The 15,185-nt window shown below is 56.3% G+C and overlaps 1 protein-coding gene across 2 annotated transcripts in view; it reads left to right on the top strand.

The window, feature by feature from the left end:
• The window catches only part of LOC105469804 (MOB kinase activator 2), a 70,504-nt gene that overhangs the window by 20,822 nt on the left and 34,497 nt on the right, over positions 1–15,185 (top strand). The window contains exon 1 of one of the 2 annotated variants that reach the window (XM_071074048.1): positions 6,091–6,376. The exons of the other annotated variant lie outside the window; for it this stretch is intronic. Within the exon in view, the coding sequence (XP_070930149.1) occupies positions 6,327–6,376 (50 nt within the window). The 5' untranslated portion in view covers positions 6,091–6,326. Of the gene's footprint in view, positions 1–6,090; positions 6,377–15,185 lie in introns of those variants that run through there. 2 annotated transcript variants of the gene reach the window in all.

Below are 15,185 nucleotides of genomic sequence, written 5' to 3'. Positions count from 1 at the left end.
CCTTGACTGCCTGGGTTTAACAGATCCTGCCACCTCAGCCTCTGGAATAGCTGGGACCACAGGTGCGCACCACTGTGCCCCACGAATTTTGAAAAAAAATTTTTTGTAGAGGCAGAGTCTTGCCATCTTGCCTAGGCTGGTCATAAACTGAAGACTTTTAAGACGGTCTTCGTTAATGAAAATTATCAAGATTCTGTTTTTCATTTCTCCACTGATTCAGTAGTATTTAGTTTTTCGTTGTTTAAAAGGAACATTAAATCGCTTTTGCTTCTCCTTTGCAATCATAGTTCTTGATTTCGTATTACTGAATGGTTGCATTAAAATCCCTTTTGACTAATTATGAGGTTGGAAACTCTAAAAGTCTGTTGAGCAGACAGCTTGTGTCAAGTGAGGCAGCTGGTGATTTCTGGACACTCTTGATTCCATCTGAGCCTCCTTTTCCAGCACAGCCTTATCCTGAACACCTGATTTCGGGGTAACTTCTTATAAAGCCCACTGTGTGTTATTGTGGACACGTTCCTCCTGGTGTCCCCCGTGTGGTGACAACCAGAATGCCTTCGGGTTTCCAGCACTCGCCGCCCTCGCTGGTGTAAAGCTTACCGCTCTGTTCCATGTCCTGCGTCTCTGATCAGCACCACAGTCTGTGTTTCCTGTGCTTCTGCTGGGGTGGCCAGAGGCTGCCCAGAAATGACCCAGATTCACACCCCAGCCTCCTGCTTCCCTGTAGCATGCTGGGTTTCTGTCCTCCGTAGCGTTTGCCGGAAACATACGTGGTTCCTTTCCGTCCTGTCCTTCATTCCTTCACTTGCTGGCCTTCCCTGGGAGGCAGGGGCAGTGAGTTCTTGGGTTTGGTGTCCCAGGGCAGTCCTGGGGCAGGTGTCCAGTGGATGGATGTGTGCTGGGTGGGTGTGGAGGACCCTGCAGAGCACGCATCGGAGCCCCTCTGCTATACTCGCTCACCCCCAAAGGGAGTCTGCTGCGTGCCGGCCCCATGCTGCTGAGAACTGGGTGCACATGGCCCCTCTTGGTCCCCATTGCATCTCTGCCCCAGAATGGAGGTGCAGAGAGGTCAGATGTGTGCCTGGTGCCGTAGGGCAGTGGTTCCCCAGGTGGGGTGTGGGCACCAGCAAGGGCAGTGATAAAAGAAAAACCTAATGTAAAGGACTTTAATTGAACAACCTGCGATTCTTGGATTGACAGCCCCTTGAGCCAGAGTAGACTCATAGACTCCAGAGCAGCCCTGTGGTGGGAGAAGATTTTTTGAGACGGAGTCTCGCTGTGTCTCCCAGGCTGGAGTGCAGTGGCGCGATCTCGGCTCACTGCAAGCTCCGCCCCCTGGGTTCACGCCATTCTCCCGACTCAGCCTCCCAAGTAGCTGGGACTACAGGCGCCCGCTACCACGCCCGGCTAATTTTTTTGTATTTTTAGTAGAGACGGGGTTTCACCATGTTAGCCAGGATAGTCTCGATCTCCTGACCTCGTGATCCACCTGCCTCGGCCTCCCAAAGTGCTGGGATTACAGGCTTGAGCCACCGCGCCCGGCCGGTGGGAGAAGATTTATGGACAGGAAGAGGAAAGCGACCTACGGAAAACGGAAGAAAGGCACAGAAATAGCCGATTGGTTACAGCTCACCATTTGCCTTATTTGAACACAGCTCGAACAGTTAGCTACACGTGATTGGCCAAAACTTGGTGATTGGCACAAGTATAGGCTATGATCTGTTTACACCTCCACTTGTCATGGTTCGTGATGCACAAAGAAACCTTTAGGTGGAACTTAAAATATATAAGGAGGCAGCTGTAGGTGAAACTAGATTTATCAGCGGGTTGCTTGGCTTGGGACCTTGTTAGAAATGCACGTCTTGGGCTCTACCCGGAACTATTGCTGCAGAGACGAAGGGGGGCCTGGCTGGCTGGCTGTGCCGACGAGCCCTAGACAGGCAGCTCCAGGGCCATGGGGGCCCAGCTCCCCCCAGGCTTGTCTGGCCCGGAGCTCCTGCTCCCCCTGCTGTCGCACACGTGAAGCTGTTCCTGCGCGCAGGCCAGTCTCACAGGGGTCGCCACAGAGCGTGTGCACCACTTTCCCCGTCCCTTGATTCCTCATTGGGCATTGAGGTTTTCCCGTGTCTTGGCTGTTGTACCTGGCAGTTCTGCAGAGTAACTGCTGCGGACACACAGTATGACGGGATGGAGAAGCCATTGCGTTTCACCCTTTCGTGGCCCTTCCTTTCCCCTTCTGAGTGAGCTCTTGGAGGTGAGCCGTGGAGGGCAGCGTCCCTCTACATCCTGTCTGGCGTTGTCGAATACAGCCAGGTGGACTCCAACGGGGGGAATGGGCGGGGTGGGGGGGTGTCTGTCAGAGCAGGCAGCATCTTCCTACTGTCCCCAGCCCCTTGTTTCTCAGCCTCTTCCGTTCTCTGTGGAGGTTACGTGGCCAGTTAGAGTGACCTCTGGCTGTGACACCAGGCAGAGTCACAGCGGGCACAGTGCTGGCACAGATGCTGGCGTGATGGGCCCTGGAGCTCTGACTGTCCCCCTGCTCACTGCCACACCCTGCAGGGCGCTTACTGTGACCCTGTTATGTAGGTGGCAAAATGGAGGGACAAAGTGGTAGGATCTTGCCTGAGGTGCTCAGAGGTGGGAGTTGCGTCTGGCCCAGCCGTGCTCGACCCTTCCAGGGTGCTCTGGCCGGTAACGGAGGGAATTGACAAGCCTCACTCTGGGGAGGGAGGTGGTGGAGATGGTGGCCAGGTGTCCCTGGGCAGTTGTGGCAGGGCATTGTCTCTGGAGAGATGGCAGGCGTTGGGGGCGCCTCTCAGAGGCAGACACGGTACCTATGTCAGACATCTCTGGACACAGTGAACTGGAGGTGAAGTGTCTGGTATGCCTGACACTTCACCTCCGTGTACCTGGGGGAGCCAGAGGTGGGGGAAGCGTGTGCCTGAGGGAACCAGAGGCGGGGGTAGTGGTGACAAGAGGAAGAGCTGGTGCGAGAGAAGGAGCTGGAAGGAGCTGTGGTGGATGGCTGCAGGGGAGGCCATGATCAGCCTCCACAGGTGCCTGCCCCTGTGTTACAGGTTTGGGAATTGAGGACGTGGCCAGCTGAGGGTGGCCTCAGCCAGAGCTGTTTGTGGCATGGCGGAGGGTGGTGGAGAAGGAGAGGCAGGGGGTTGAACACCCATAAGGTGAGGGGGTGGAGCCAGCACATTCGGGTAGTATGTGCCCATTGTGGCTCTGGAGGGTGGGAGAGCACTGCTGGCTGAGGAGGTGGCACATGGGTGAGTGCCCACCAGGGGAAGTGGGGCTGGGCAGCCTGGCGCCCGGGCACTCTCTGCCTTTTGCATCCTATCAGTGAGGCTGGGGTCGTGCTGGAACGGGCCACAGAGGCTGGGCACCGGCCCAACTGTCCTGGCGGGGCTTGTCCTGGCTCTATGTTTTATTTTTGGTTTATGTAATGTTTTTTTTCATTGTTGAAAAAGAGACTATAAAAGTAAAGTCACATGCTTCACCTTACAGTGGTGAAAAGTAGCACGGAGGCCTCCATCCCTCCCTACAGGGGCCTGTGTGCTGGACCTGGAATGCCTGTCTTCATTTCTTTGTCTGAAACAGAAATGGGCTTCTCCTCTGTTCTGGATCCTGCCTCATGGCACCACCTGCAGGCCCTGCATTTGAACGCAGCCCTGCTGTGAACAGGACTGGACTCCGATTCCTCTGCTTTCTGTCGGTGAGTGGCAGTCCAGTCCACCCCACCGTGCAGTGCTCGAGCAGCAGGGCCCGCACTGGCCCGTCTCTCCTGTGCTTGTGTCTGAGCAGGGACACCCATCCACCTCCGGCCTGATAGGTTTCACCACTGTCTAATTGTCCCCTTCCCCCACAGGGCGGGTGCCAGTCTTTCCCTGCCCCCGCTCCATGGGTGGTGTGTGGTTTCGCATGCATCGGGCTGCTCTGGTCGTTGGTGAGGCCTATTTCGTGTCCTCGTTACCAGCTGTCTACTGTGATTGGCTCACCGTGGCCTCAGGATGCCGTGCTTCCGATTCATGTGGCCACCGCTGAGCAGTGGGTGTTTTGGGTACTGCCCTAGGAGTGATAGGAGAGGGGTGACAGTCAGACCTAGAGAGACCTAGAAAGCAGCCAGTACTTGGCATCTTCTGTTTGCACAGCTAGAAGATTCAACTTCTCCGTGGCCACTCGGAGCAGAGCTTGCCACAGAAGTGCCTTTTTTCTTGTCACCTTGGTTCTGTTAATTCTGAAAATGATTGCTCAGATGGTGTGTCCAGAAGCAGTCGGGTCACTGTTGGCATGGTCACTCCTTTTGGGCCGCTGGGAGGTGACTTCGCTGGTTTTGCCATGCTCAGGAGCATCCAGGGGTGTCCAGGGGCTGGTGTTGGATTCCCCAGGGAGGGCCATAGTCTTCCACCTGCTCAGGACACACTGGAGGTCAGCATTCCCGTTTTATAGGTGGGAAAATGCAGAGAGGTGATGTCACGGGCCAGGCCGTCTGGTTGGTAAGTGGCAGCCCCCTCTGCAGCAAAGCCGCTCGTGCCTCTGTGAAGGCTGTGCCTCTGAGGAAGGTCCAGGCCGATCCCATTCTCTGCTCCCAGGAGTGCCCCTGAGGCCTGTAGTTCCTGGAGAGCCAAGGAGTGCAGGTGTGGAGAATGGGGGCCAAGACCAGGGCGCCAAGGACCCTGCCAGGGCTGATGGACAGAGAGGGGCCTTCTCTAGGACTTGGGGACTGGATGGGCCACTGCAATGGGAATGCAGTGCCGCGGAGGCCAAGCCAGTCTCCACCAGAGGGCGCTGCTGGCCACTCGGAGGGAGCCGGGCGCTGGGCCCAGCCTGCAGGGTCCTGGCTGTGAGCACAGACAGAACCAGAGTGGAACCCCGACCACGTGAGTGTGACTCCCTCTGTAAGGTCTCTCGTGCTGCTGTGGGGTCGAGCCGGTGAGCACCGGGGAGTGCACCAGATGCCTGGGACAGAACAGGAATGGGGTGCCAGTGCTGCACAGCACACGTGTGTGCACATGTGCCTGAGGAGCTGGACATGCATGGCTGTCCCTTTATCAGGCATGTGGTGCAGCCGCGGCGGGAGAGCTTGTGTGCTCACCTGAGTGGGCGCCGGCTGGCATCAGCGCCTTCACCCCTGACGGTGAGAAAAGGTATTGTCTTAATCGAACCCCTCTGTCCTGTTTACTTTAACCTCCCTGCCCCAGTGCTGGAGTCTCGTGTGAGGCCTTCTGGCACCTGTTAGGTCGAGGGCCCGGGATTGGTTCCCCTACTGAGCTCCAAGCCCAGGAGGCCGGTAGTACCCGTGCCTGGTTCCATGCCCAGCTCATGATGGGGGCCGGTGTTTGAGTACCTTTTCTGAAGGGGGCACCGGGAGGAGGTCTGTGTTTGCCCCAGGGTCGACCCTGGGGTAAGTGTTCACTTGTCGAGGTCTCTCTGAAGGTAGTGCCCTGCTCAAGGACTGCCGTCCACCGCTGCCCCCACTCTTACGGTGCGTGGGGACCTGGAACGGGTCACTGCTGAGATTGGGGCTCCCGGCGGCTCTCCCTGTCGGGGTGGGACTCTCTGAACCTCACGAGCTCGTTCCACGGTTATTGCCAGCAGACGCATGGCTGAGCTTGCATGCAGGCGTGGACTTGGGCCAGCGCACTCTGTGCTGTGGCTCAGAGCTCCTGCTTGGCGGGACTCCTCGTGAGCCCACTGTGTGAAGAGAGAAGCAGTGTGGGTGTCACTCAGCAGCTGTGGGTGGGGGCTTCTGGGAAGGACAAGGACGTGGCCTGCAGCGATGTAAGTCTCCGCGTCATGGTGCACTTGCTGTTCCCTGGGTGCTCCCGTCCCACTAGCACGCTGAAGAGCGGAGAGACAGGGTTCTGACTGACAAGCACCAGTGAGCCTCTGTGTTGGCCCTGCTTCCCGACCCCACTTGGATAAGCTCCCGGGGAGTTTCGGAGAGGCAGAAACCCACAGGAGCAGAGAGTGCAGAGGAGACAGGAGCAGACACATTTTGGAAGTTGGAAAGCTGAGGCTCAGGTGGAATGAACGCAAACTCAGGAAACCTGAAATCTGACCAGCAGGGGAAGTGTTTTCACGGAGAAGCTGTGGTGGAGTCTGGGAGCCCCTTGGATGGCGAAGCTGAAGACAGCAGAGGTGGCCTGGAGGCTGGAGGTGTATTTAGAAGCAGCTGGACACCCCTTCATGTCTGATCTGAGTCTGGAGGATTAGTCCGAGCATGTGGGATCATAGCACTGTCCACTGAGACCCAGGCGCAGTGGAGGGCGTCATCCTGCACACGAAGCCTTGACAGCTTTCCGCATCCACTGTGGATGTCCCCTTCTGCCCCCCCCCCCCCACCGGGTCCTCAGGACCCCAGCAGGTAAGGTCCACCCTCCAGGCAGAGAATGGGAGTCTCCCCAGCCAAGAGAAAAAACCCTCAGGCACTGCGAGTGGGGAGGATGGGCTGCCCTGTGTCCCTTCGTGTTCTGAAATGTCAGTGTGTTCCCTGATGTGGCCTCTGCATTCAATGATGTGGATGCTGGGTGAGTCCCTTCAATCTGGTAAGTCGTTTCCTGTGATGCTGGAAAGGTGTTGAATACAGCCAGGCTCCCCCAGCGTAGCCCCCCTCCGTGCACCTGGAGCCCTCAGCGAGCTCTGCAGTGCCTCCTGCCACGTGTGATGTGAGGGCTGGGGTCACCAGATAGACCAAAGCAGATGAAAAAGCAGGAAGCCAGCCCAAACCACAGAGTAAAGCAGAGAGTTCGTGAGTCTCCTCAGAGTTGTAAAGACCAAGTAGCAAGAGCAGACGTGTACAGAAAGGAGCGTCCGGCGCACAGCAGAGTGCCTGAGAGGAGGATCAGACAGCCAGTGAGGCGTGGGAGATGGTGCTGGGCGCCCTTCCCAGCAGGCAGACCGCGCGGGGCAGGGTATCAGGCGCAGACATCAGGAGCGCAAAGGTACGAAACCGAGCATCAGGCAGGGGTCGCTATAGCTTGGTAGGAGTTCCAGGAAGAGCAGGAAATAGAAGGGAGGAAATCGTCAAAGGAATGCCACAGTTTTCCTGAAATGAATTCACAGGTGAAATTGGCTCACACAGTGTCCAATGCAGTGAATGAAAAGGCGACATCAGAAGATGCTAGGGATAAAGAGCTTATGTTTAAAACTTCCAGAGAGAAAAACAAAGCAAAACAAAACCCCTTCGTCTGTTTGTGCTGCTGAAACGATACCTGAGACTGAGTGGTCTACAGAGAACTGAGGTTTATTGCTTACAGTTTGGAGGTTTGGAATTCCGAGATTGAGGGTCACATGTTTGCCCAGAGCCTTTGTGTAGTGTCACCTCGTGGGGAGAGGTGGAAGGGCCGGAGGTGGAACTCAGAGCCCCAAGCCCTTTCAGAATCACATTAATCCATTCGGAGGGCAGAGCCTCCCCCATTCCTAATCACCGCCCACCAGGCCCCACCTCCAGCCCCACCCTAAGCACCGCCCACCAGGCCCCACCTCCAGCCCCACCCTAAGCACCGCCCACCAGGCCCCACCTCCAGCTCCACTCCTAAGCACCGCCCACCAGGCCCCACCTCCAGCCCCACCCCTAAGCACCGCCCACCAGGCCCCACCTCCAGCCCCACCCTAAGCACCGCCCACCAGGCCCCACCTCCAGCCCCACCCTAAGCACCGCCCACCAGGCCCCACCTCCAGCCCCACCCTAAGCACCGCCCACCAGGCCCCACCTCCAGCCCTACCCCAATAACCGCCCACCAGGCCTCACCTCCAACCCCACCCCTAAGCACCGCCCACCAGGCCCCACCTCCTAGCGCTACAGCACTGGGTGTTCCGTTTCCGGCACATGCTTTTTGGGGACACTTTCAGAGCCTAGCAGCAGGTCATCTACAGTGTACTGAGAACCAGAATATGAATTCCAACCTGGAAACTAGAAGACGGTCTTCAAAACGTGTTCAGAAAAGGATTTCGAGTAGACCTCGGCATCAGTACATCAATTCTGTGAGAATAGAATGAGAATATTTTCTCATGTGTCAATTCTGAAAAAATTACTTCCCAAGCACCGCCTTCAGGAAGTTCTGAGGAGGTCGAGTGTGAGGAGAGAGGAAGGGTCTAAGGATGTGGAGAGAGTGGGCAACGGGCGTCAGGACCACCGTGTGTGGCTGTGCCGGCAGTGGGGAGTCAGAGATGAGACTTTGCCCCTTGTCGTCAGGAACGGCTTGGAGCCTCCCGGGGAGGCCCAGGGCTCTTCCCCAGCAGTGTGTCACTGGGGGGCCACCTCTGCCACCCGTCTTGCCTCAGGCCCATCTTGGGTCTTCCACATTCCGAACAGGCTGCACCTGGCTTCAGTGTGAACAACCGGAGTGACAGCGCCTTACCCGAGACTGGTGGAGGGGTGCCTGCTGCCGGCAGTCCTGAGACACACGTGTTGGTGGTGCCCGCCCACGCTTCTCATTCTCCCTGTTGGACCTGCAGTGTCTACTTGTTAAAGACATTTTGAGGGAAAACCAGTTTACTTCTTAAAACTGAGGTAAATTCAACCCAAGCCCTGTGTTCCATCCTGAAGAAAGTTCTACTGATGGAGTGAGTTGTCCTGACTGTGGTACCAGCCACCTAGGAGCCCACCTGATGGGGTGGCCACAGCCCCCCAGCCTGTCTCCACAGCTCTCGCCTTGTTTGTGCCTCAGCAGCTTCTGCTTGCATTGGAGAAGCTGGGCATTTTCTTTGTAGGCCTTTTCACTCTTCCCGAAATTAAAATAGTTTTTTTTTTTTTTTTTTTTTGAGACGGAGTCTCGCTCTGTCGCCCAGGCTGGAGTGCAGTGGCGTGATCTCGGCTCACTGCAAGCTCCGCCTCCCGGATTCACGCCATTCTCCTGCCTCAGCCTCCCGAGTTGCTGGGGCTACAGGCGCCCGCCACCTCGCCCGGCTAGTTTTTTGTATTTTTTAGTAGAGACGGGGTTTCACCGGATTAGCCAGGATGGTCTCGATCTCCTGACCTCGTGATCCGCCCGTCTCGGCCTCCCAAAGTGCTGGGATTACAGGCTTGAGCCACCGCGCCCGGCTTAAAATAGTTTTTTTTTCTTCTGATTGTGGTGATGATGTATTTTGACATGGAAAATTCCAACAATTCATAGAAATATAAAGAAAGTAAAATACACAGGCTTACCCCTAAAGCTCTGGAGGTATGTACCTTCCAGCTGTCACCAGGCAAGCCTGGCTCTGGCCACCCGAGTGCCCTCACAGCCCTGGCTCTGACTTCCCAGGTCCCCTGCAGCCCTGGCGCTGACCTCCCGGGTCCCCTGCAGCCCTGGCCCTGACCTCCCGGGTCCCCTGCAGCCCTGGCGCTGACCTCCCGGGTCCCTGCCTGCTGGGCTCTTCTCCCTCTTTGATGACTGCATAGCCGGACTTGCTAAAGAGGCCCTGTGAGTGTGTTAGGCAGTTTCCAGCATTTTCTTTCATGAGCAATGCTTCTTTCAGGTTTATTATTCGTAGTCACTCAGAGTTTGAATACTTGAGATAAATTCCCATTTTACATTCTCAACGTTCTGAGGAGCTGCTCAGCCAGGGGTGCCTAGCGTTGGCTGTCATTGGAGGGTCTTGTCTTCAGTTGCTTCTAAATTAGGGAAGTTGATCTTCTTGTGGTTTTGACCATTTGTAGTAATTGTCTGCCTGTGGATGGTGTTTTCTTTGCCCCTTTTTTGGGGAGGGGATGATGGTCATTTTGTTCTTACTGGTTTGCAGACATTCGTATTTGTATATGAGGAGCTTATTCACTCAAACGCTTTCAGGTTCCACCTGCTAGCACTGCCCCTGTTCTCAGCCCCTAGGACAGAGCAGAAAATCACTGCTGTGCTCCCACTCCTGCTCCTGTTGGACTGATAGGACCCAGCAAGACACAGAGCAGATGGCATTGCTGGTTGAGGTGGAGGCTGGGGTCTCCTAGGTGACATTGGACAAAGGCTGGCAGGAACGACGTTGGGGGTGGGAGGAACAGTCTGCAGGCTCCTGGGGCTGAGGACTCCGGGGCAAGGCTGGCCTGAGGGGGCATGTGCCTGACCCTGAGAGGGAGAGGCAGGCCCTGGTGACTTGGTTTGAGGAGGGTTCTCTGACTGAGGCCCGAGGCTGGATCAGGGCTGGCTGGGTGGCCAGTGCAGAGGCTGCGTGGAACTCTCTGTGCATGAGGCACTGGGCTGCCAGGCCACCTTGCCCTGCGGGGGGGACAGCTGTTGCACCCCTCTGTTCACAAGGGTGCCCTGTGCTGTGTCTCCTCCCTGCACAGCCTCAGCCATGGACCCCCACTTGAGGAATCTGAAGTATGGGCGGTGGCACCTCCCACTCTAGTTTTCCCTCTTGCCTTGTGCCTGTCACCCTTGGAATGTGGGGTACTCCCACATATGACGCATTTTCTCCAGTTTCAAAGACGAAAACAGCATTTCCAATTAGAGGGGAATGTGCCCCTGCAGGAGCAGCCCACCTGCCCGCCTGGTGCCTTTTTCCCCTGGGAGTGGGCTTCCAGGTCTTCAGTTGCCTTCCTCCCAGCCTTCTGGAGGCCACGCTATTACCCCCTTTACCAGACACCTCTGGCCAGAGCCCTGCCCCAGGCGCACCCCACACACAGCGTCCACAGCAGGACAGGGAGGATGGTGTTTGTTTGAACTATCACCTCGGGGGTCTGTGCAGTGACGTTTGACCACACCCTTTGCAGTGTAGCCGGTATGTGCCCAGGAAGCTGCCCTGCCCACCCAGAACTGCCTGCGCACATATCAGGAGTGCCCGTTCTCCCGCAGGCCTATGGTGGGTGGCTTTGCTGAGTTCTGTGAAGGGGAGGGCAGGGCATCAGTCACCTCCGTGCATCTCTCGGGTTGTGTCTGTCTTTGGAGACCCCCCACTGTTCCAGAGTGCAGGGGCACATTTCCATTTCTTTCTGGCATTTTTCTAAGGAAAAGCTGTTTCTCGACTGATCTCAGTATTTTTTGGGGAAAAAAATACTGACAAAAACATTGATTTCCAGTTTTTCTGTTTGAGCACCTGCAGGCCAGATGGCCATGGCAGGACCTGGGGTCTGACCTGTGACCGAGAGGGTCCCCACAGCCAGGGGTCCTCAGGGGTCGGCGAGTGGGCACTTCGGGCTGACTTCTCACCAGCTCCAGGGGTGGGGGTTGTGCTCTCACAGGCCACTGCTCCTCCCTTGTGGGGCTCCCAGCTTCCTTCCTGTGGGACTCAGGGACTCAGCCTGGACTAAATTTTGCAGCCAAGGTTTTTATACCAGCCAGAGAAGGGTGGGGTGGCCTGGCAGGGCTCCACCACCCTGTTCTTAGGCAGCCTGGGCACTAGCTGCCTGTGCTCAGCGCCTGCTGGGCTTGGTAAAGCTGGGGGTGGGGAGAGTGCAGAGTGACAGAGAGGCAGAGTCTCACCTGTCCCCGGCTTTTCTGAGCCTGTGAGCTCCTGCGGGGTCATGAGCGCTCTTGTTTGTTTTAACCACCAGTCCACGCCCCTCCGCCTTGCCGTGAGCAGGTGAGTGTGGGGGCTCCTCCGCTTTTTTCAGTGGCATGATAGATGGGGGCCCTTAAGTCCTCCTACCTGTCCCCCAGCCCAGGGGTTTTCCTGGATGAGCGAAACCCGGGCTTCAGGAGGGAGAGGGGTCAGAGATCCCTGGAGGCCCCTGCCCTCCCACAGCCAGTGGTTGGCTGGGGGCCAGGAGAATGACTAGACAGGCTCAGGCTCCAGTAGCCACTTTAGTGTTCAGAGTTTGGCTTGACTTGAACTTGAAATGGACAGTTTTGGAGGTGCAGTGGTACATTACTCTGCCTTCTAAATTTATACTGAAATCTTGGCCCCCGGCCCTCCCGCTGATGGCTTCAGGCAGTTCTTTCTGCATGACCTCCACCTGGCTCCTGGCCTCCTGGCAGTCAGTGATCACCCTCACCCCAGGAGGACTCTTGACCCCCAGCCCGGCCGCCCGTGTCTTCCTTCCTGGATGTCCCCGGGCCCACGGGCTGTGCTGTGCTTCGAAGGCATACTGTCTGAGGGTACGAGGCCTGTGGCGCTGCATGGGACTTCTTTCAGGGCTAGGATGACCCTGGCTTGCTTCAGCCCATCTCTGCATGCTGGCAGCGCCACAGCCTGTCCATGCCCCATGGACGTTGGCACCTCCAGGTCGGCTGTGGAAGAGAGGCCCCTTGCACTAGGAAGAGAGGCTGTCGCTGTCTCCTGCCAGCGTGGCGTGGAAGAAAGCTGTTGTGTTTTGGGCGTTTTTCTCCTTGGTGCAAGGCGTGTTGGCCAGCTTGCTAGGAGCAGGGATGGGTTTGGGGTAGACTTGATGGCACTTTCTCCTCCTCTGCCGACTGGGCTGTGGGCCCCCTTGGGAAAAGGAGACGAGCCAGGGTAGGATGGGTTTGTGCTTTGCTCTGGGCTGGGCATGTAGGAATAAGCTCTTTCCCCTTCCACACGCTGCTCTCCTCTCTTGGGGGACAGTTACGTGTGAAGGAATGACCTTGGCTGCTGTGTGAGGGGAACTGCGGGGCTTAGGGGGCCGTGTCCACCCCTGCACCAGTGGCTCTCCCTGCAGAAACCTGCCCCCTCCGCACATCCCCTCCTAGTCCAGACTGCGTCTTCCTCGTGGTCTGTGGTCTCCTTTTGATTGGTGTTGCCGATGGACGCGTGTGTCCTGAGCAGTCTCTCCCCGACTCCAGCCCGGGTTTTACTTGCTTGGCAACGCCAGTTTTCCCCGCCTCTGATGCGCAGTATGGAGGCTCCTCGTGGGGGTTGACTACTGTGACGTCCAAGGCTCCATGCAGCGCTCCTGACTGTCCGAAGTCACAGAGCAGCTTTTCTCAGGTGGCTCCTGAGACGTTTCTTTTTTTTTTTTTTCTTTTTTGAGATGGCGTCTCCCTCTGTCACCCGCTGGAGTGCAGTGGCACGATCTCGGCTCACTGCAACCCCCACCTCCCAGGTTTAAGCAATTCTCCTGCCTCAGCCTCCCGAGTAGCTGGGACTACAGGTGCCCGCCACCACGCCTGGCTAATTTTTTGTATTTTTAGTAGCAGATGGGGTTTCACTGTGTTAGCCAGGATGGTCTCGATCTCCTGACCTTGTGATCTGCCCTCCTTGACCTCCCAGAGTGCTGGGATTACAGGTGTGAGCCGCCGTACCCAGCTGGGTGGCTCCTGAGATGTTTCTATCACCGGGAGTAGCGACTTCTCACATTGCAGGGGATGAGCCTGGCGTGTGGCCGACCTTGCCTCCTGGGGCTATCTGAAGCTGCTGGCTTCTGGGTGTGGTCCCCCGTGGGTGTGTTCACTGGGGGTTGTGGCTGGGGGCGGGGTTGAGGACCCTGGGCCCCAGGCCCTAAGGATGGTTTGCCCTCCAGGTGGCCCTGGGCTTTCCCCATTCCTGACGTGTGGCTTTCCTTCTTTCCATCTTGAAAACAGGTACAGCTTCTGTAATTGTGAAATCCTTCATATAAAAGCAACTGATGCCAGGCATGTTATCCTAGCACTTCGGGATGCTGAGGCGGGAGGATTGCTTGAGCCCAGGAGTTGGAGACCAGCCCAGGCAACATAACTAGACCTTGTCTCTACAGAAAAAAAAAAAAAAATTAAAAATTAACCGGGTGTGATGGCTCACGACTGTAATCCCAGCACTTTGGGAGGCTGAGATGAGAGGATCACTTGAGTGCAGAGGTGCAGGCTGCAGTGATCTATGATCGCACAACTGTACTCCAGCCTGGATGACAGAGTGAGACCGTCTCAAAAAAATAAACAGCAAAAAACAATTGGGAACTATGCAGTGAGCATACAGTAAGCACCATTTAGCAAAAATAAAGCATCATGAGCACAACAGCCCTCTGCTTTAGAAACATTGTCAAACGTTTCATTTTCGGATGTTAGGTGTGAAGCGCACACACACAGAAAAGCACGCAGTGAACCCACACCAGCCCATGTTATGCAGTGGGAAAACCAGCAGCCCCCGGGGTCCCTGCGTCCGGCCCATGAGCTTGATGTCAGTGGAGTCACGAAGCCATTCCCCGCCACGTTTGCTGTCTCCGTTCACCGTCGTACCTGGGGGGTTCACCCATGGTGATGTGCGGGCCCGTCCTGCACATCGGGAGTCCAGGGTTTCTCCTCGGGCTGTGGATTCTGTGTGTGTGTCTGGTCAGCTTTCTAACCCATGGTGATGTGCGGGCCAGTCCTGCACATTGGGAGTCCAGGGCTTCTCCTCAGGCTGTGGATTCTCTGTGTGTGTCTGGTCAGCTTTCTAGAGGTGTGATTTCTATTCAGTAAAATTCACCAATTTAAAGCGTGTGTTTTGTTGTATGTATAGGTTATATGCAATACAGCGCGTGCTTTGGTGTGTTCTGACAAATGCATGTAGCCTCATACGCACCCCACGGTCATGATGCATGATGCTTGAAGGCCCCACGTGCCCCTTTGAAGCCAACCCCTTGACGCGCCCTCGGCAACCATGGGACGCTTCCAGCACTGTCATTTGGGTTTTGCTGGAATTTCACGTAAATGCAGTCAGAGTTCCTGCTTTGTTTGTGTCTGCTTCTTTCACTTAGCTAGATGCTTTGAGATCCATCCGTGTGTGTGTGTCAGAAACTTGTTCCTTGCTGTTGGTGAGAAGCGGCCTTGTGTGGATAAGATAGTCTACTTGTTCCTTCACCGGTTTGTGGCCGTTTAGGTCGTCTCCAGTGCTGGAGGCACGTGCTCAGTCAGGGCTGTCTACAAGGCTGTCTCCTGCTCTTGGCGTGCAGAATTGCCGGGTCCCACGGGAGGCATGTGTGTGACGTGGGACAGTCTCCTGAAAGTGGCTGTGGCCTTTCTGCCCCCCAGTGGTGTGCGAAGGCTCCAGTTTGCCCACCGCCTCTCAAGCCCTCGTGGTTGCCGTAGGTTCCTGCCATCCTGGTGGGTGTGGCGGGCTCGGACAGTGGCCGTGACTTGCATGCCACGCTTGGTGGTCCTAGCCGGTCCTATGTCTCTGGGGAAACGTCTGTTAGAATCTTCTCTGTTTTTCCCTAGATTAGATGCCATCTTATTGTTGAGTTTTGAGAGTTCTTTATTGTGGACTTAGTGCCTTACCAGCTGTGTGCCTTACCAGCTGTGTGATTTGCAAATGTTTTCTTCTGGTCTGTGGCTTGTCTTTGTTGTTTTAGTGGTGTCCACTGAAGTAGAGGTGTTTTCATTTTGCAG

Source organism: Macaca nemestrina, chromosome 12, assembly GCF_043159975.1.
Source record: "Macaca nemestrina isolate mMacNem1 chromosome 12, mMacNem.hap1, whole genome shotgun sequence".
NCBI classification, from domain to species: domain Eukaryota; kingdom Metazoa; phylum Chordata; class Mammalia; order Primates; family Cercopithecidae; genus Macaca; species Macaca nemestrina.
Note: the sequence above shows the minus strand (reverse complement) of the source record. Positions and strands in the feature narration are given on the sequence as shown.